This window comes from Podarcis gaigeae (genome assembly GCF_964106915.1).
Source record: "Podarcis gaigeae genome assembly, chromosome: 7".
NCBI lineage: Eukaryota > Metazoa > Chordata > Lepidosauria > Squamata > Lacertidae > Podarcis > Podarcis gaigeae.
Genome location: NC_139683.1, coordinates 14,361,698 through 14,383,557, shown reverse-complemented (window position 1 = coordinate 14,383,557; position 21,860 = coordinate 14,361,698). Strand labels below are relative to the sequence as shown.

At 44.4% G+C, this 21,860-nt stretch overlaps 1 protein-coding gene across 1 annotated transcript in view; it reads right to left on the bottom strand.

Moving 5' to 3' along the window:
- Positions 1-21,605, bottom strand: part of FAM91A1 (family with sequence similarity 91 member A1) — a 37,339-nt gene extending 15,734 nt beyond the window's left edge. Inside the window, exons 1-15 of the mRNA XM_083749093.1 lie at positions 21,088-21,605; positions 16,513-16,597; positions 15,694-15,845; positions 14,161-14,218; positions 11,864-11,931; positions 10,014-10,127; positions 8,864-8,954; positions 7,727-7,789; positions 6,767-6,873; positions 6,459-6,497; positions 6,187-6,299; positions 4,782-4,900; positions 3,069-3,181; positions 2,689-2,775; positions 1,356-1,488 (exon numbers count right to left, since the gene is read on the bottom strand). Of these exons, the coding sequence (XP_083605219.1) occupies positions 1,356-1,488; positions 2,689-2,775; positions 3,069-3,181; positions 4,782-4,900; positions 6,187-6,299; positions 6,459-6,497; positions 6,767-6,873; positions 7,727-7,789; positions 8,864-8,954; positions 10,014-10,127; positions 11,864-11,931; positions 14,161-14,218; positions 15,694-15,845; positions 16,513-16,597; positions 21,088-21,159 (1,414 nt within the window). The 5' untranslated portion in view covers positions 21,160-21,605. The remainder of the gene's footprint in view (positions 1-1,355; positions 1,489-2,688; positions 2,776-3,068; positions 3,182-4,781; positions 4,901-6,186; positions 6,300-6,458; positions 6,498-6,766; positions 6,874-7,726; positions 7,790-8,863; positions 8,955-10,013; positions 10,128-11,863; positions 11,932-14,160; positions 14,219-15,693; positions 15,846-16,512; positions 16,598-21,087) is intronic.
- Positions 21,606-21,860: the final 255 nt, after the last annotated feature.

Below are 21,860 nucleotides of genomic sequence, written 5' to 3'. Positions count from 1 at the left end.
GCCTATCCATTCTGAAGGAAATCAGCTCTGAGTGCTCACTGGAAGGACAGATCCTGAAGCTGAGACCTCATGAGAAGAGAAGACTCCCTGGAAAAGACCCTGATGTTGGGAAAGATGGAGGGCACAAAGAGAAGGGGACGACAGAGGGCGAGGCGAGATGGTTGGACAGTGTTCTCGAAGCTACCAGCATGAGTTTGACCAAGCTGTGGAAGGCAGTGGAAGATAAGAGTGCCTGGTGTGCTCTGGTCCATGGGGTCACGAAGAGTCGGACATGACTAAACAACTAAACAACAACAACAACAGTTTTAAATGCTGTTGCCTGGGAATCTGACAGATTTTGATAGGACTCAACAGGATCTAGGTGACTGCACATGCTGCTGAATGTTTTAAAGGGGTAAAAAACTGACAGAGCAAAATAAATTCTTTCCCCATTAAAACAAAATTAACTCGAGAGATTTAACAGACATGCACACTATGTTTGTTCAGCCCTGCAGGAAAATGACGGTCACCGGGATTTATTAAGTCCGGAGGGGGCTGAGTGCTTATAGCTAAAGGGAATTACAGCTGCTGCATTCTCCCAAAATAACACGGCTCTGGCCAAAAAGATGGTGCAGGATATTGCATCGCTCATGCAGTTAAAAGTGCATGGATTTTGCGATGTATACCCCCGAGCAGGGTGCAATGACTACATGGGATACATATTCTCTCAAGTGACTTTCTGAGTTACTGGTGCACCTGGACCAAGAAAGAGAGGGAAATAGGGAGAAGGGAGAAAGTTGGCAGTTGCAAGATGGAAAGCAAAGGGTCCAAAAGATGCTAGTTGTGCTCGCTGAATGTAACAGGGTAGAGGCCAGTAGCTATCATCTGATGGTGGGAATGAAAAAGAAATAAAGCACTTTTTCTTTCTTTCTCATGTGACTGCTATAACCAACACCTGGGATCTACTCTTAAAACTTTAATGCAAACACTATGTGCTTAGAACATTGATGCATAAATCAATGCATCTCTTTGGACAATGCTTTCCAATATGTTTACCCGCAAACACTAGAACTTGCGTAGGTTTATAAATAAGTCAGGTTGACTTTGTTTAACGAGATGACTTCTCAGTCGCCTAGATTCTTAACTGGCCTTATACAGAGTACATTTCTGACTACAGGGTCTATTGCAACGTTAATAGCATGCCAAGATTAATGTTTAGCAGCCTAAAACAGCTAACAATGGACAACGGGACCTCTGTTCCCAAAGGGGTTACACTTATAAGTACATGTTTGGAGCACGTTTTCAAAGCTGGTGAAAGTGTGTCATTAGAGTAAAAAGTACAGAACACGTAAAATAAAAGCATGTCTCCACTGTACCATTATTGGGTTGTTCAGGCTGTGTAACTTGAGCCACTAGGTCCTTATTGTGCCTCAGAAACAGTATAGTGTTTCGCAGGGTAAGCGCGTGATCAAAGTATCTTTGTGCTTCGCCCTCTCCTGTACTCTGAACCTAAATAAGGGAACAACAACAAAAAAAATACTTTGCATGAACTGTTTGTGCAAATACTATTGACATAGAAAATTGAATTAAGATATGACAAAACATTCCTAACTCAGTATTTATGACTGTGCAGCTGCTCTGATCCTTGAAAGAAAATAAAAAATATTTACATGTCAGATGAATAAATGTGATTATATTTTCTAGTACTTGTGTGTTATCTTCACTATTTTAAAAAAAGGAAACTATGACTATAGTATTTTCAATAGCTTTGGCAAACTATCTGCAGGTCAGTTTTCTGTACATAATTAAGTGTAGCTATACATTCGATACCCTATACAGAGTTTAAACAAATGTTATGTGCAGGCCATAGCAGAAGGAAAACACCATTTGACAATGTAATGATACAAAGGGTAATGACTGAAGCTTCTTATCTATTTTTCTTCAATTTGAATGATCAGATGAGCCACAATTACTAAAAGCAAGAGGGTGGGAGGGAAGCAATGTCTTATGGGAGACTGCTCAGCAATGGGCTATGGGCTGCATCCACCCTTAAGTGACTTATGTGGCTTCAGGCGAATTAACCAAGTTCGAACTTACGCTCCTAAGAAAAAGGCGCTTCCAACGTATAAGTTATTTTGAAGGTTAACGTTTGAAATGTCTCTTTCAAATATGAATGCATTTGTGCTGTAACTGTGAAGCCTTTAATAAATAGAACGCCAGAAGCGGTTTAGTCATCCTGCCCACATGACGGAAAGCTGTCTGTGGACAAACGCTGGCTCCTTTGGCCTGAAAGCGAGAGGAGCACAGCACCCCATAGCCACCTTGGACTGGACCCAACTGTCCAGGGGTCCTTTACCTTTTTACCAAAGCCTTTAATGCAAGATAGTACCAACTTAACTATATATTGCCTAAACAAAAAATTCCTTCCAGTAGCACCTTAAAGACCAACTAAGTCAGTTCTTGGTATGAGCTTTCGTGTGCATGCACACTTCTTCAGATACAGATCTGAAGAAGTGTGCATGCACACGAAAGCTCATACCAAGAACTGACTTAGTTGGTCTTTAAGGTGCTACTGGAAGGAATTTTTTGTTTTGACTATGGCAGACCAACACGGCTACCTATCTGTAACTATATATTGCCTGACTGCTCATGCAAAGGTTGTGTTGACTACCATCCTCCTTTAACAATAACAAACCAACTATTATTTACCTTTTCAAGTTCCACAAGGAAACTGTCCAGAGACTCATCTGACAACTTTCCAACTTCAAACATGGTGACTGCATGACTTTTCAAATTCTGCAAGGAAGGTAAAATTGCATAACCTTGAGTTCTGAATTATTATGAATCTATCCAGTATTCAATAAGCATTCACAATGAAGATGTAGGAATACAGACTACACACCCCTTGCGTTCCCTTCCTGCAAGTCAGGACTCTTTGGTTTTTTTATTTAAAAAAATGACTGTAGTTATCATTTTGACAAAGAACTTATCTAAAAACTTATTTTTTAAAAAGTTTTTATCAAAAAAACCCCTAAAGAAATATTTTAAAGAGTTTTAGCACTTAAATATTGAGAAGCTAAGAAACTTACTGGTGAGAGATTCCCCATCATTAAAAAGGCAGTGAGCGTTGAATCAAACAGGAAGGCTATGCGCTTTGTGTGACCACCGGACAGACTCAAGCTGCTCACACTGGCAGTATCGGCTAAGGAAGCAAACACACACAGAGATTTGCCATCTTAAATAGTTTTGACAACAGTGCAACATCACACTTCGTACATCACGCTAAGACTGTGGTTGCGCCTCTCCTCTCCACTCCTTTATCTGATGTGATGAGCTGAGGTAAGCCATGGTTTGCTTAGCATGTCCTCCAAACTCAGGCCTGAAGTTCAGCTCTCCTGGGCAAACCATGAGTTGTAAACTGATAACTAAACTTGATTAAAGCCCGTGGTTAGCTAGAAGAGTGCTGATCCACAAACCTAGATTTGGATGAAACACTAAGCTTAGCTCAGCAGCAAAATGACCAAGGAAGAACAAAACCAGCCCTGATCTTATCCTCAGGAGACCAGGCCTTCACACTGAGCCAGGGGTCAGCAACCTAAGGCCCATGGGCCACAAGCAGCCCATGGGGGTCATTTAACCGGCCTTCTCGGGGATACTTGCTGCCCGCTTGGAAGGCTGTGCGCTGCGCTAAACCGGTGCAGAGCAGAGCGGGGACCACCTTCCGTGACTTTGGCAGGCTTCCCATTGGCTACAGGAAGCTCCTGCAGCCAACGGAAAGCTGCACACGCCTCCCCTGCGCCCGCACTCCAGCCTACCGTGGCATCTGCAGGACCATGAACTGGCCCAAGCCACAAAAACTTTGCTGACCCCTTACTAAGCCATGGTTTGGCTTAGCAGGATGTGCAAATCAGGCCATTGTGTCTGTCACTGAGTCTGCCCTCCTCTTGAACCTTTGACATCTTGACTTGCCCAGGGTCACTTGAAGTCATCAGCTGACCTTCACTTATTTAGCAGCGGGCTTGTGCTACATCTGCAAGTGTTCCACCTCCAGCGACATCAGAACCGTCTGAGAAAGGCCTGAAGTGGTGCAATCCCTGTGGGTGCTATTGGCTAAACTGCTGTGATGTCACAAAGAGGCTTGCTCACCTAATGTCAAGAAACCGACTACTTATGAATGGAAAAAACCTCACCATCTCAAACTGAAGATCCATGACCAACTCTGGCCACATTCAAATGGTACAGGGATTTTATTTATGCCGTGGGGTTTTGATGACATCATGCATGATGACATCACCCTTGATACCCCAGAACAGTTCACCAAAAAATCTGAACAATGTTTGAAGCTTATGCAAGTAGCTAGGATATTTCCCTTCTGCAAAGCTTTAATCTACCAATGCACACGTTTTAACAGAGGAATAAAGCCATACACCTCAAAATGATAAAAATGAATGCTGAATAATATCTCTATAAAAATCATCTACACCCTTGTTGGTTCTTTTCCAACCCAGCCTAGTGGCTCTTCCTTTCTTGCATGTGGGACAGGGGGAATTCTTCCCACTTATACCCCTTCTAGATTTCCTTGCTTGCAGGGACAAGCCAATTGGAAGAGGGGCCTTAAAGATTTTCCATATGCAGAGCAAGCTGCTTTTTCAAGCAAATATTTTAATGTGTAGCCTAGCTCTAGCCCACGATTCAGACCACAGTAGTGAATGACAGGCACTGACCTATACAGAACATAAAAAGGAATGCACTGCAATGCACACTAAATTATTAGATCGGCAACCACTTGCTCTACGGCTCACCTGGATCATCTTGGCTATTTGTGTCGGTATCTGTAGCAGACGATCCCACCTCTTGTACAGGACTCCTGCTTTCTGAGCTCTCCCAGGACAGCAGCATCTTCTGTGGATCCAAAGTAGTTCTAAGAATGGGAACAAGGGTAATAAGAAGAGACCTACTGACTCAGACCAACAGCCTGTCTAGACCAGCTTCTTGTTTCCCTCAGCAGCTCGACCAGAAGCACCAGCAGAACATGAGTCCCTAAGTAAGAACATCCCTCTCTCAAGCCCTGGCAACTCTGATGCTGTGACCCTGGGAAGAAGCACTATTTGGCAGCAGGTTGTGGCCAGGGAAGTCCCCAGAATCTGAGCAAAGATAAACTGGTTCAAGTCATGGATCTCAGGCTTTATATTCCAGCTTTAATCAGTGGGGCTGTAAATTAATGTCACGTGATTACCGTATTTTTCGCCCTATAGGAAGCACCTTTTCCCCTCCAAAAATGTGTGTGAGTCCTATGGGGCGAAATGTGTGTGAGTCCTATGGGGGGAAATGTGTGTGAGTCCTATGGGGCGAATGCAGGCTTTCGCTGAAGCCTGGAGAGCGAGAGGGGTTGGTGCACACTGACCCCTCTCGCTCTCCAGCCTTCAGGAAGCTATCCGCAAGCCCCCACAAGGCGGAGAAGCGCTGCTTTCCCCACCGCCAGCCCCACAAGCTCGGGGGACAGTGGGGAGGCGGAGCGCACCTTCCCGCTGTTACCCCGACCTGGTTTGAAGCCTGGGTGGGGTGCGCTGAGCCACACGCCCCAGGCTTGGGGAAGATATCCGCAAGCCTGGGGAGACCAGCGCGACTTCCCGCCGGGCTCCCTAGGCTTGCGGATAGCAGCCTGTTCTGGGGGCTGGGGTCAGGGGAAGCTTGGGCTTCTCCCACCCCATTCCTGCGCCTGGGGGGGGGAATAATTTTTTTTCTTTATTCCCCCTCCCCCCCAAAACTAGGTGCCCCCTATGGGCCGGTGCGCCCTATGGGCTGAAAAATATGGTATTTTATCAAGCTATTTTGACAAGGACTGGTGGCTTTTAGCTAATAATAAGCCAGACTATTGAAAAGTTAAGGGCCACTAAATTCAATTGCATTTATTCCCAGTTGTGCATGTGCACATGGCTGTCCTGACTTTGTTAAACAGTACCACTCACAAGACACACCGATATTGAGGTCCTAACGATATGCACATCTATTGGGCACCACAAGGCTCAAGTAACAATGTGCTCTCCTAAACCCTAATTCCCAGCATGTTCACAACTCCTGTCCCAGCCACATCTACGCTGGCTTGGTCATGTCTACAGAATGGAAGATGACAAGATCCCCAAGGATGTGCTCTTTGGGAAGCTGGTTTCCGGCACCAGGCCTGTTGTTGGCAGAACACATACTTACTTCAGCCTGTTTATAGATGGGACATTCCGCCATGATGCATGAAGATTGTCCAGATTTATTACTTGGCCCTTTTTGTGGGCAAACCCTAACCGGCAATACATGGAGACAGCATTCTAAAGTGAAGACAACATTTGCAAATCAGCACTTTTCATTCTGGTTTCACAATTTCAAAAGAGATAAAAAAATATGTGTGCAACGAAGGGTTGCCCCACCTCCACACACACACACACACACACACACACACGCTTTAAGCAGCAATACAGAAAGCCTACCTTCACTAGTGACAGATCTATCTCCAGGACATTTGCAAGCTGAAAGGATAGAAGGGAATAGGTTACTGGTAATTCTCAAAAATCAAACCCAATGTGTTCATCTGCACAACCTTCTGCCACCTGCGCAAGTCTGGCATATGAGAGCTAAGCTTTAGGTACAGGTCCCTAGGAGTTAGCCAAGGGAGGACAGACAGACATAATCCCAATTCCCCCTTACGTGGAGAGTTCACATGAAGTTAATTTAGCATGTCTTTTCCTGACAGGTGCTCGTATGCAGGGCACAGAGAAACGCTGAAACAATGACTTACCTCGGCCACGTTTGTGTGTTCATCTATTGAAACAAATATCTTGTACAACAAGGTTTCAAAATAGTCACCCTGCACTCTGTTCATAACGAAACCTTCAAGTGGGGGAACTGAAAAGAGAAGCCATGTTTAAGGTTGCGATTCAAGGATATAATTTTGATGTATAAAAAGGAGTCCGGCCCTATCTTTACTTATTAATTATCAGCATTAAAATATTTATTCCTGTATCTCTGTCTCTCTCTCTCTGGAATCTGACCTAGAGAACAGAGACTCACACCAAGCTAATGAGATACTTTGATCTTTCAAATGACATTTTACAAAACAGGAATTTTATGGTCCCGTACATCTGTTGTCTAAATCACAGAGCCTAGGGCCTGCCAATCAGAAGGTCGGCGGTTCGAATCCCCGTGACGGGATGAGCTCCCGTTGCTCGGTCCCTGCTCCTGCCAACCTAGCAGTCCGAAAGCACATCAAAGTGCAAGTAGATAAATAGGTACCATTCCAGCGGGAAGGTAAATGGCATTTCCATGTGCTGCTCTGGTTCACCAGAAGCGGCTTAGGCATGCTGGCCACATGACCCGGAAGCTGTCTGCAGAGAAACACCGGCTCCCTCAGCCAGTAAAGCAAGATGAACGCCGCAACCCCAGAGCCATCCGTGACTAGACTCTCTTTACCTTTACATCTACCAGACATGTCACACTTTAAATCCCTTTTAACCACCAAGGTCTACATCTGAGGTACCTACAAAAGTGCTGCCATTCAATCTTATTTTGCATTTTTGTTGTGGCAAAACAAATAGAAATTTGTACTTTTAACCATCACTACAACCCTCATTTTACACATAGTCCCATTTTAATCCACACTCCAACTTCCCCTTTGTCATAACTTTGCTATTCAATCCGCTCCTGAACATGTAGCACCCTTTATGGATCTTTGTTCTGAAAGCAGCGAGTCCACACTTACCTGCTATACAACTGTCATCCGATATTGGGACATCAAGGTAAATAAAGCCTTTATTATATAAGCCTACAGAAAGAAAAATAATGTCACTATATAAAAAAACACAAAACCCCACCAAACTTAACATTATACCATTAAGCATAGAGAGCACTATAGAAGCTAAGCATGTGCCACAAAACTGCATGAGGAGCACTCACGACATGTGTTATACAGGTAACTTGCAATTTATGTGCATTTAACTAACATGATCACAGCTTTGCATGGGTGGGAGGAAATAAGAAATGTTCAGGTACTGAGAGAAGTTACACTGGTCAGGATTCAGGCAACTTATGAAACTACAGTGGTACCTCGGGTTAAGTACTTCATTCGTTCTGGAGGTCCGTTCTTAACCTGAAACTGTTCTTAGCCTGAAGCACCACTTTAGCGTCTCCTCCCCCATCGTTCTGCCCGGACACTGAGGTCCAGCTCCGAGGGACTTCTGGCGGTTCCCTCACTGCGAGAGGCCAAGTTACAGGGAACCAGGCAGAGGGCCTTCTCGGTAGTGGTGCCCGCCCTGTGGAACGTCCTTCCATCGGATGTCAAAGCGATAAACAACTACCTGACATTCAGAAGACATCTGAAGGCAGCCCTGTTCAGGGAAGTTTTTAATATGTGACATTTTAGTGTATTTTTCATCTTTGTTGGAAGCCACCCAGAGTGGCTGGGGAAACCCAGTCAGATGGGTGGGGTACAAATAATAAATTATTAATTATTAATTATTATTATTATTATTATTATTATTATTATTATTATTATTATTAGCTAATGGGGCCTCCCGCTACCGCCGTAGCACGATTTCTGTTCTCATCCTGAAGCAAAGTTCTTAACCTGAGGTACTATTTCTGGGTTAGCAGAGTCTGTAACCTGAAGCGTATGTAATCTGAAGCATCTGTAACCCGAGGTACCACTGTACTCCCATGACAAAACTGCTTTTGAAATTTTGTGAAACAGCATAGCATAGTTCTAGTAACAAAAAGCAAAAATTTCACTGCTTTAGTGTGAATCCCTTGCGAAAGTTGCTTAGATTCTGGCCACTGTCTGAAGTATAACCTCAGACATATCTTATTACTCTTCTGTTTAACAAAACAAAGCAAAACTCACTGTGAACTATATTGTAATCCAGAGATCCAGCAAGCTGAGGACCTGAATCAATGATCTTATCGATAGCAGATTTTTCAGAGGTAGTGCAAATCTAGAGAGAAAAGTACATATTAAATCACACATTTGGAGTAACTGACAGATCTTTCTTAGTCCATGCAGCTTTCAGACTGAAAAGTTTGACAATGATGAAGTATAACAACCCACATAGAGAGCTTGTTTGGTAGGTTAATCAAGCGGCAATTAAGTACCAGAATAAACTTTTTGATAGATGACCCACCCCTGAAAAATATCATAGAGCTAGAATTCAGGGTTAGCCAATGTCTGGAAGCAGGAGGAGGGCTGACAAAAATGAAATACTTCTTCTTTAACACATAATTACGGTATTCACTCCCCTGTGATGTGGTTACAGCTTCTAACTTAGGTTACTTTTAAAAATTCGTATAGTATAGATCTATAAATGGTATTCAGCCATGAGAACTAAACAGAACCATCATATGAGTCGCCAGAACAAGCACTGTTTGTTTAATAGTGATGTAGGTTTGCACCTGCAGGCAGCTGTTAAAATGGAATTATGTGTCATTTTCCATAAACACTTAAGGAGTCCTATTTGCCCTTATGTTGGATGCTGTTTTGACTGCCACAGCTAGCATCACAGACTGAAAATATAAGGCAATTTGACCCATTTTCTGTAAATACTGTAAGTGCTGTAACTGCAAAGTAACTGTGTGAAATACCTTTGACGCAAGAACTTTTTGTGACAGTGGCAGTAAGTATTTACACATTCCCGATTTAGAGGGCGAAGCGAAAGTATATAACCTGCAATGGGATCCTAAACAAATTTACTCAGAAGTAATTTCCGCTGCCCTGGAAAAGACCCTGATGTTGGGAAAGATGGAGGGAACAAGGAGAAGGGGACGTTAGAGGATGAGATGCCTGGACAGTGGTCTCGAAGCTACCAGCATGTGTTTGACCAAACTGTGGGAGGCAGTGGAAGACAGGAGTGCCTGGCGTGCTCTGGTCCATGGGGACACGAAGAGTCGGACATAACTAAACGACAACAATTTCCGCTGTGTTCAAATGGATTGTGTACAGGATTTCTGCCTGACATTTATGCAGACTGATTAATTTTTGGATTTTTGTGTGAAGATACCTTTATGTCGTCCTCTGTGATGTAACCAGCTTGTACCACCCACCATGGCTCTATTGCAATCTCAACTGGCTTCGTGGGTAGCAGGTCACGGGCAGTTTTCCTTCTGAAGAATTTCTGATGGGGTACAGTCCATTCGTGAGAGACAACAAGGAAGTAACCAAATTATTATAAAGAAGTAACTAACAAATGCTCATATTTCTGGATATGGCACACTCAGGTCTTTAACCCTCCTGAACAATGTACCATAACAAGGATGGGGAGGGGAACTGTGCCACTTTTCATCATTAATCCTGAGAAACAGGTTGTGCAATAAATTTACAGACTCCTTCAGTGCATTTTTAATAAAAAATATGCAGGATAAAATGGAGACTGTTAGAAAGAGAAGTTTCAGTTCTGTTTTTTGCTTGTATTTCTTTCTCTGTCTCCGCCTCCCACCTCCCACACACACTCCAAGGGGAGGGGAAAGGTTGTTTTTTAAAAAAGAAGTTATTTGCATTTCTGCAATATCAAGGTTAAGCTCACACAATGCACTCTAGGGTAAGGATGCCGTGACTGATGACACAACTCTAGACATGTAATGGATGCCAGGCACTCAATGATCACTGTTTATAATGCCAACTCTAAGCAGCTGCACATAAATCTCTGGACACAATTCATGGATTTGCTTTTACTCTATAAAGACCTCAATGCCCTTAGATTAAGATTTCTAGAGGGTTGTTTTCTTCCGCTATGTTTCATCGCATCCTGCAAACTCAGGTGAGAACAGCTTGCTATACACTTTCCATGTATCAAGCACACAGAACAGGGATACACTGAATGAGATGAGATGACAGCTTGGCATTGATAATTTATGAAAGCCTGCAGAGCATCCATTTAATGACGAAGACGAAGAAGAGGAGGAGTAGGAGTTTGGACTTGATATCCCGCCTTTCACTCCCCTTAAGGAGTCTCAAAGCGGCTAACAATCTCCTTTCCCTTTCTCCCCCACAACAAACACTTTGTGAGGTGAGTGGGGCTGAGAGACTTCAGAGAAGTGTGACTAGCCCAAGGTCACCCAGCAGCTGCATGTGGAGGAGCGGGGAAGCGAACTCAGTTCACCAGATTACGAGTCTACCACTCTTAATCACTACACCACGCTGGCTCTCTGGTAACATTCAGAACGAATTACTGCAATATGTTATACATGGGACACGATCGCCTTTTAAGACTGCTTGAAAACTGCAGTTAGCTCAGAATACAGCAGCTTTTGCCAGTCCCAATTCAACTGGTTCCTTTCAGAGCAAAGCTCAAAAGTGCTAATGCTAAAGCCTTAAATCAAGGATGGGGAATCTGTGGCTCCACAGATGATGCTGGACACCAGCTCCCAACATCCCTGAACTTTCACCACATGAACTGGCGCTAATGGGAGTTTGAGTCCAATGACATCTGGAGGACCAAAGGCTGGCTTTTCCCCACCTGCATTTTCTGTGTACATTTTCTCTTCAACAGAGGCTCTTCTTTGGGCTCTCCCAGCTTCTGAAGCAAAGCATGTGCATATTTATGATGCATAACCTCCGTCACCCGGAAATAACATATTTTATACACTGTGTACCATTTTCTATTACAGAGGATGTTAAGCTTGAGACTAAGGCAATCCAGAAGGGTTTTTGGAGATCAGTGGCACAAATGACGCATTATGCAAGATTACGAAGATTATGGAAGGTGCCACTGCGTTTTGCTCCCCTCAGTATACAACTAGTTGATTTTTCTGCTAGGGCTGCAACCCACACTTTGGAAAACCAAACTTGGTCCAAATACTAAATCACATAGAAGAGAGGAGGGAGAGAGGGAGGGGAACCGTGAACACCTACTTTGGATGATCTACACTGGTTCATTAGGTCAATGTACTGGTTTCTTCCTATGCCAAGAAGTCTCAGGCCTGGGGGGGGGGGGAAAGGAAGTTTTTAAGTCCCTCAAAACAGAGTTATACTTATAAAACTATTCTGAGCCAAAGGAACATTATTGCATAGTCATAGTACTGCTTTCATATGTTGATTTGCAGACAAACAGCAGAATTTTCAGAAAGGCTGGTAGATGCATCATCTATGAGAAGATGAATTTGAAGCCTGCCATTTGCTATTCAATTGGATATACTCATCCGGGCAGGCACAAGAGACAGGGCCTATTATGTGGTGGCCCCCAGATTATGGTCCTCCCCTTTAATATCCACACCAGATTTTTTAAAAGGTTTTAAAACATGTGCCTTTTTCAAAGCATCTTTTCTTAAATCGGTTATTTTTTCTTCCAATTGGTTTTTAACTGGCCTTTTAAATAACTCTTAATGCTGCTGCCTCTGTTAGAGTCAATTATTTTTAGACTTTTTAGGATCTAGTGCACTTCTATAATACTATGAGTTACCTTGGATGTGTTATGCCCCCCAAAGGGGATTTAAATGATTTTATAAAGAAAAATATACATCTAAATAATTTTCATGTATTTTCTACAAGCATGCATATTGTCCTGAGCTATCCTCTTCTTATCACACATTTACATCATACAGTTTTAGCCCTAAATAACTTCATCCTTGACTCGAAAGATGCCTTGAAATTCCATCTGAAGCACCCTCACAAATTGAAACATTATTAGATTAACTGGAAACATAAACTGCTTCCTCTTAAGCCCTATTCAGCCCTGAGGATTCAGACAATGCATGCCCTTGTTACCATTTTTATCAAAGGCAATCCATGGAAAGATCTGCCTGGATGAGCAGCTTAGGATGCAGAGGTCGCCAGCTCAGTCATGCTCAGCTGGCATAAAGCCCCCAGCCCCAGAAAAGCAGCATTAACTTGCTCATCCTGGCTCAGCCTGAGTCGAGGCTAGTGTAGGCCCTTAAAAAGGAAGGTGTTATAGGGGCATGGTGGAGGCAGGATGGGGGACTTAAGATGGACCCTGACTCTGTGCAACTCAACCTTGTGTTCTGGCAAAAAGGGTAAGGGACCCCTGACCATTAGGTCCAGTCGTGGCCGACTCTGGGGTTGCGGCGCTCATCTCGCTTTACTGGCCAAGGGAGCCGGCGTACAGCTTCCGGCTCATGTGGCCAGCATGACTAAGCCGCTTCTGGCGAACAAGAGCAGCGCACGGAAACGCCGTTTACCTTCCCGCCGGAGCGGTACCTATTTATCTACTTGCACTTTGACGTGTTTTCAAACTGCTAGGTTGGCAGGAGCAGGGACCTGAGCAATGGGAGCTCACCCCGTCGCGGGGATTCAAACCACCAACCTTCTGATCAGCAAGCCCTAGGCTCAGTGGTTTAACCCACAGCGCCACATGCATCCCTAACAAAAAAAGGCAAAAAGGGTAGTGTAAATCAAATACTATTTTAAAGTCCTGTTCTTCCTCTGACAGACTTGGGCCAGCTCAGCCAGCAGCGGTCTTCCTCTTGAATGGCAGGTGGATCTGGCGTAATTTAACGTCAGCTTTTTTAATGTGTCTTGTGTACAGGATCACTCTCTTAGCAGTTGTATTGGAACTGTGGGCTTTAGATCTGCATTTGGTGCAGCAAGAAGGGGTTATTTATGTCACCATTTGGTCTGCCTCTGTAATAACACCGTCAAAAGTGACAACTGGAAGATGGGTAGCCTCAGAAGTGAGCAACTCATCAGAAGTTATCACTGTCTCTCTCTGGTAGCTGAAAGGCCAGCAATTCAGAAAACAAGGTTAATGGGAAGGATAAAGACATAATTTACACACTGGTTCATTTACTCCCAAGAATTACTGTGCCAACAGCTATCTCTGTTAAAGCTAATGTGCTGCACTGCTAAATGGGTAAAGTGGAACAATTTTAAGTTATGTAAATGCAATTCTTATGGCCTATTGCTGAGGCAACAAGTAATTGTTAGAAAAGCACATGCTTAACTTGTGGGTTAGTGTTTTATTTCCATAACTGGTTTGGGGTATTTTTTTCCCCATCAGTATCTTTTTTTGTTCTCTTTTCAAACATCAGGCATGTAATCCCCACAATTAAACAAACGTTACAACTTCAAAAAGGAATTGTCATGCAGCTGTGCTTTTAAACATGATTTTCAAATGGAAATCCAATGGAAACATGAAATCCAAATATGATTTCCATTGTTTAGCTTGTGGAAACAGAATGAAATCTTATACTTACAGTCTGCAGCAGTAAAGTTGGGCAAACAATCGTAGCTTTTTTCACTGTTCATTATATCCTTTACAAAGGAAAAGGAAAAGTTGCAGTGTCAGCTTGACTCACTGTACTTCTACATTTCACAACTGTGCACTGATGCTACATCAGTAAATATTTGAAAACTACTTTGCACCCAAACCCCAGTTTATGGAGGCTTTGTGTTTATCTGTTAGCTTGTTTGGTTGGTTTGTTTGCTTGCTTTCTTGCCGGGGAGGGGAAAGGAGAGGAAATGGAAGTCCATTGGATGTAACCTAGTGAAAACAAAATTCTAACTCAAGGACCTAAAATAAGATGCACAAAATGAAGTAGATTTTAAGAATAACTACAACCAGATCTAGATATGCACAGAGTGTGTCCTATTCATTTCAACTGAGAAAAATGATGTGAACACAACAGTAATGCATTTCAGGGCTTCCCTCACCAAAATACATTTGGAGACGGGAGGGGGAGCAGAGAGAGTGAAAAATGGGGGTGGAATTGTAGTGCTCCATTTCTACAATGGCACAGGTTCCATGCTCAGATTGCTGGAGGCATGTGAACCTCACGATCCTCATGCCACTGATTTTGGAGCTGCCCTGCATAAATTTCAATGGATCTCTACCGGTGTTCCAAGGACATAGTGTACATAGGTTTTCCCCTTTCTATTTCATCTTCGCAAACACCTTGGGAGGGCTTGCCCAAAGTTACCCAGTAAACTTCATGGGTGAACATAAAAACATGTACCCATTATGCACCAGCTCTGGGATTATTCCAGTTTGGTGATTATGGTGGATATACTGTAGCCAAGACATTAGATGCTACAGGAACAGTCGTCACTAGCAACAGAAAGAGACAGGACTAATGGATTCTTCTCTTCCGTGGTATCTTTAAAGGTCTCTAGTTCAACACATAGGGGTAATCCTAGACCCAGTCACCTTGCAACATAGCAAAAGGTTGTAACGGAAATGCATTTGAAGAATGGCAGACCAAGAATAAATCACCCCCCTGAGCTCACTGAAGGAAGGACTGGAGATAATAAATATAACAGCAGCTCCACTTGCTCCATGCAAAATGCTGCTTTAGCAATACCAGTAACCATGTGTGCTCTACTGCAGTCCAAGAATGGAAGCAAAAATGGCCTACTTTTGTGGAATTCAGTGGCAAAACTCTCACTAGATGCAGCAGGGCACAAGCTACACATTACCAGCAATTATCAATCAAATCTGCACCACGCTACACATTGTTTCTCCCATATGTTGAGAGGTGACTCAAGCGCCGTTTGCTGCTTTCTCTGAATAGAAGTTTGCAAGCTCCTTCATCAGAGTAATTTGGCTGCAAGCCCAAAATGCCACTGCAAATGGTGACTGCATTTCCTGCCGCTGATTACCAACAGCAGCCTGGCCAAAAGCTAACAATAATGGGCATGTGACTCCAGCTGGCAGGCATCACGTTACGCTGAAACGCCACAAACTCCTGGGACGCACAAAATGCCTTGTTTAAGCATTTATCTAAACTCACCTCCATTATTCCTGTGTAGTACGAAAAGGGGGTTATCCTCAAGCCTTTCACCATGATGTCAGACAAGTGGTACGGGTATAACATGAGGTGCTCTCTGCTGTATTTCAACAGTTCCTCGTAGTATCTGCGCTCATCTTTTTTGACATGCTTGACTGGGAGAGTAAAGAAGGGTCAGCAGGTTGTAGCAACAGTCTCCACAAAACAGTTAGAAATGCTAAGAATTTTACGGGGTGTGAACTTGGGACAGGTTCCAGAGCAAAGCTGAAGCTCCATTTGCACAGAGATTTGGAGCATGCTCTGTGTATCCACACAAAAGGGGGAGGGAGAGAACGCAAAGAGAGGAAGCTATTCAAGTATGCTGCACTTCATGGCACAAAAGAGAGGACATCCTATGCCACATACTATTCCTATTGAAAATGCAATATCATTATTTGACACCGAGTTAGTTCCCAACAATCCAGTCTGAAAAAGAAGGGAGCCAACTAGCAAAGCTCTTGAAGTATATCCATTTTGGAAAAAGTTCTACGGGGCTGCTGGGCAGCCTGTGGCATGAGGAATGGTCCTATGCAATCTTCCGGACACTGCCTGAAGCTGCCCTGTTCATCCATCCCATCAGTGTCCCCCTTTCCCCTGTTAATTTCCTTCTTATTTTTCTTGGCACTTTAAAGTGTTTATTAATAGAATTAATACAAAAATGATCAGTAGTGGTAGTACAATTTTACTGAATTCCAGCTGAGGACAGGTTTCTCTGATGTAGCTGTTACATATGACAATATCTGTTTTCAAAAGCCCTTTCCCCCACTCTGTTTCTCTACTCACCTAAGTTATTTCGGTACCGTAGCTGATTGCGAATACTATAGAGCACAACCTGCTTTTCATAGTCTCGCTGTGAGTTTCCAAGTCCCTACGAGACAAAGCATAGAAATTTAACAAAATGAGTAAGGGAGCAATCTTGTACACAAGAAGCTGGTGTAGAACAGACTGGTGTAATTTAATCTGGTGTAAAGTTACACCAGATCCACACTCCAGTCAGCAGTCGGGCTACCGCTGGCTGAGTCAGCTTAAGCCTAGCAGAGAAAAAACAAGCCTTTAAACTAGTGTTTAGAGTTGTACCATGCTTTCTCCCATCTTAACTTGTGCCAAGTCACATGACAGAGCTGCATAGGCTTAGGATCCAGTGTATATCTTCCCTTTCTGGTCCCACACACAGAACACTCCTTTTCCGGGACTTTCACTGGATTAAGATCTGCTGGGCTTGGCTCAGGTAGTTGAGGCCTGGCTGAGCCAGGATGAGCTCACATACCTCCATCTGAGCCAAGGATGAGGGAGTTAAGCCAGCTCAGCTGCAGATGTGCTGGGTCCTAACCTCCTCATGCTGGTCGATCTTGAGTGCTGGACCAGTTGTTGATCCTCAGCCCAATAGATAAATTTACAGCTCAGGCTTTCTGAAAGTTGAAATATAAGACTGCCCTTCAAGAGTTTTATCAAACAATTTGGCTTAGACCAACAACTAAGTGTTAGATGAATCATCTGACCTATACATATAAAAGTGGGGCTTTTGTAGTTCTACAGATAATTAACCAACACAAATCAATACAGAGCTCCTGCAAGAAACTAGGAAATACATTAGCCTTTTAAAAAAGCCCACAAAAAGTGATCAGCCTGGAAAAATAATTTACTAGCCTGCAGAGGCGTGACAAACGAGACACAGAGGGGACCATCCCACCTCCAGATTTGTGCAGGTGCCTATGGTCTTAATAAACCATCATTTCCCTAATGCAGGAATAGAGAACCTGTGGTCCTCCAGATATTACTGGACTACAACACCAATAATCCCTGACTAATGGCCACACTGGTTGGGACTGATGGGAGTTGGGGTTGGGCAACACCTGGAGACTACAGCCTCCTCATTCCTACCCTAATGTGAGATGGGAAGAGCTCTGCTTTGCCCTCACGTAATCAGTGCTTGAACTTTCCACACCACTGCTTTTTCCTTTTCTATTGTGCCTATAAGATTGTATCTGGGCAGATTGCCTCATATTTTAATCTCCATACAGCATATCAAACATTTCAGGCAGATTGCAAGTGGTAGATAACAATGTTTTCCTATGTGTGGCTTTTGAGGGAGGTCAGAGGCATCCTGTAGCTCAGTGGAAGATCCCATGTTTAGCAGAAATAAGGTCACATGTTCAGCCACTGGCATCACAAGTTAAAAACACCTCCAGCAAGAAGACCAGGGAAAATTTGGGAAACGGCTGCCGGCCAATCAAAAGGAAAATACAGAGCTAGATGTGCTAAGGCTCTATATCACAAGACGTCTTCATATGTTCATATACGGCTTATTCTCATAAAAACCAGCGTAAAGCAATTCGAGTGTTGCCCTAGACCACACACACAAGCATCTTCAATTCTTCACTTCCTGTGGGTGTTCACTAGCCTACGTTACAGGACATTCCTGAAGGAAAAAAATGTGCCCCCCTTATCTCTCTGGAGGAAAGGTTGGATTAAAATAAACAGGTACAACAGAACAATAGCATTAGACTACAGCAGGATCCACAGACTTCAGAACCTTGGTATTCAACTAAGTAACTCAGATCAGACCAACTGAAATTAATGGACCTAACTCAGTAACGCTCATTAATTTCAATGAGTTTACTTTGAATAAAACTTAAACAAATGCTCAAAATCCTATGTCAACCAACTGGGGTCAGCTACTGGGGTGCGGGGCTGAACATGCACCAAAAAACAAGGAACAGGGTGTCCCTCAGCACGCACCAGAAATTTGCTTTTAGCATTTGAATGGAGTTCACTGCACTTTTACACAAAAATCCACTTCTACCTTTCCTCTCCAAGGTTTCTTCACTTCAGCAACCTAATTTAGAGCCTTGTTGTTGCAAATGCTTTAAAAAATGAATGGAAAATTCCGTATTGGCATGGTTCCCATATATTACCTAGGTAAATAGAAGTAATATCAGACCTCCAAGCCACACATGCTTACTTAGGGAGGGGCTATGTCACAGATAGTTGAAGCCTTGGCAATGCATCCACTGATTCAATTATTTGACAATTTCTCCACTCAGTTTTCTTTCTTTCTTTGTAATACACTACAGGTTTTGCTGAAGTTGATCAATGCCATTTTATTACAATACCAATGAAATATTCTACAAAAAAGGACGAAAGGAAATACTTTCAGATCTACTGCAAAAGATCTAGTAGTGCTGTAGATCCTCATCTACCTTCTGTTAACCCCATGTTCAAATTAATCACAATATGCATACAACTGCCTGCAGGAAAAATGTGGTTGGCTGGCCCTGAAAAGTTGCAGAAGTTTGAGCAGGTGAGGGTGGGCCAAAGTTCAACAAGTTTGACAACAAACATTGACTTGGCAGTACCTGTCCTAATACTGGGGGAGAGGAGAAAAGGGTGAAGAAAAGTTAGCATTTTAGTCTTATCGGGTTGTTTTATTTACCACATTTTGTGGCACATGTGACATTATGTATATTGGATACCACTGTACGGGGGGCCAACTTGAATAAATACTGGGGGAAGGCCAGTTAAGTCCTGCCACGCATAATCATTCCCATGACACAGTGCACACACACCATTTAAATGGGAATGCCCAACAACTTGGTGGCGTCCGGCCCCCTCAAATATTTTATCGCGGGGGTCGAAGCCCCCACAGGCCCTAGAAGTTGGCTCCTATTGCAACATAGCATCCACATGAAAGACAGTAGTGAAGATGCTTTAGCTAACTAACAAATGAACAAACAAGTAGCTAGGAGGAAAACGTCTCTACACACCAGGGGTGAAAAGGGTAATTTGTAGTAGATCAGCAAGGATTTGCAACCAGTGTCAACCACAAAATGATTCTGCCCACCCCACAGTGTTCAAGAAGGACACTGACAAACTGGAACGTGTCCAGAGGAGGGCTACCAAAATGGACAAAGGCCTGGAAACGATGCCTTATGAGGAACGGCTAAGGGAGCTGGGCATGTTTAGCCAGGAGAAGAGGAGGTTAAGGGGTGATATTATAGCCATGTTCAAATATATAAAAGGATGTCACATAGAGGAGGGAAAAAGGTTGTTTTCTGCTGCTCCGGAGAAGCGGACATGGAGCAATGGATCCAAACTACAAGAAAGAAGATTCCACCTAAACATTAGGAAGAACTTCCTGACAGTAAGAGCTGTTTGACAGTGGAATTTGCTGCCAAGGAGTGTGGTGGAGTCTCCTTCTTTGGAGGTCTTTAAGCAGAGGCTTGACAACCATATGTCAGGAGTGCTCTGATGGTGTTTCCTGCTTGGCAGGGGGTTGGACTCGATGGCCCTTGTGGTCTCTTCCAACTCTATGATTCTATGACTACACTGCTGAAATGAATAAACGTTGGGGTAACTAGCAATGGCCTTGAATCACAGAACTGCGGAGCTGGAAGGTTCCACGAGGGTCATCTAGTCCAACCCCCTGCAATGTAGGAACTTAACTAGATCATACATGACAGACAGCCATCCAATCTCTGCTTTAAAAACCTCCAAGGAAGCAGAACCTACCACCTCACCTGGGAGTTTGTTCCACTGTCCAAAGGTCCCCACCCCTGATGTTTAGTGGGAATTCCTTTGCTTGTACAGTGGTACCTCGGGGTACATACGCTTCAGGTTAAATACGCTTCTGGTTACAGAATCCGCTAACCCAGAAATAGTGCTTCAGGTTAAGAACTTTGCTTCAGGATAAGAACAGAAATGGCGCAGCAGAGGTACAGTGGTACCTTGGGTTAAGTACGTAATTCGTTCCGGAGGTCCGTACTTAACCTGAAACTGTTCTTAACCTGGAGTACCACTTCAGCTAATGGGGCCTCCTGCTGCCGCTGCTGCACGATTTCTGCTCTCATCCTGAAGCAAAGTTCTTAACCCGAGGTACTATTTCTGGGTTAGTGGAGTCTGTAACCTGAAGCGTCTGTAACCCGAGGTACCACTGTAACATGAAACCCACTAGCCTCGGGAGCAGAAGAGAGCTGGGTTCACGTTCTGCTGCTCAAAACATAAAAAACCCGAATGGGCTTAGCAGGGGGCTCAAGCCTTCGCCCCTGGCGGAACCTCGGACTTCTTAGCAAAGCTCGAAAGCGGAGCCCGAGGAGCCTGAATTCACCTATCCGACCCCGCTTTTACTGGAGAGCAGACCCACTGATATCAATGTCCCAAGTTGGGTCCATTGCCCGCCCCCGTCGCGCTCAGGGGCGAGATCTCACATAGTTCCTGCTACCCAGAAGGGGAAGCGAAAGTGGTGGCGGAGGTCTCTGCCGATGGCCATTGGCGGGGTACGGGAAGCCAGAGGGGTCAGTTCTAATAGGGAGAGCGCTAAGAGCCGCTTTTCTACAGGTGCCGGGAGGGGTCAGTCCGTACCTGTTTGACGCTGGCGGGGAGGCGGGCCCAGGGGTAGTTGTGGCGAATGTGGAACTCCACGTCCACATTCATGGCAGGCTCCCCCGGCTGGGGTGGGAAGGGTCGGGGGCGGCGGTTGGCGGCGCCCCCCGCCCCTCACACAGCCTCAGCCCCCGGTTCTTGAGGAGCGACGCGGCGGCGGCGGCCCAAAGCTGGACCTTCGCTCAGCCCGCTCTCTCGCCTCTCCTCCTCCTCCTCCCTCTCGTCTTCTCACAGCGCGCTTCCGCGTTACGGGCGTCGGGAGCCCCGCCCCTCCGCGCGACGTCGCTTCCGGTTCCCGCGGGCGGGAGGAGCCTCGGAGAGCCAAGGTTGTAGAACGCTCCTAAGAACCAATGGGATCGTCCTCTCCTTCTCTACCCTCTCCCTCCTTTCTAAATCAGTACGCCAGAAATGGGAGGGCGGGGCTGGGGGCTTTTAAAGCCGCGGAGGTTCGACGTCACGGCCTTGTCGCTTTTGCGTCTCCGCCGCAGGCTGCTGTGAAACTACAAGCCCCATGGTGCTTTGCGGGAAACGACCTCCCTTTTTTCCGTTTGTGACGTAACAGTTGGCAGCGTGGCTGAAGGGTTTGCCTGAGGGAACAAGGCCGCTTTATTTGTTTGTTTATGATTATTTATTGAATTTGTATACCGTCCTTCGTTTCAGTTGCATATCGCTTTATATTTTTAAAGAAAGACCTCGAACCACATTAAAACATCAAATAAAACAAACCAGAATAAAGCATTACTGAAGAAAAT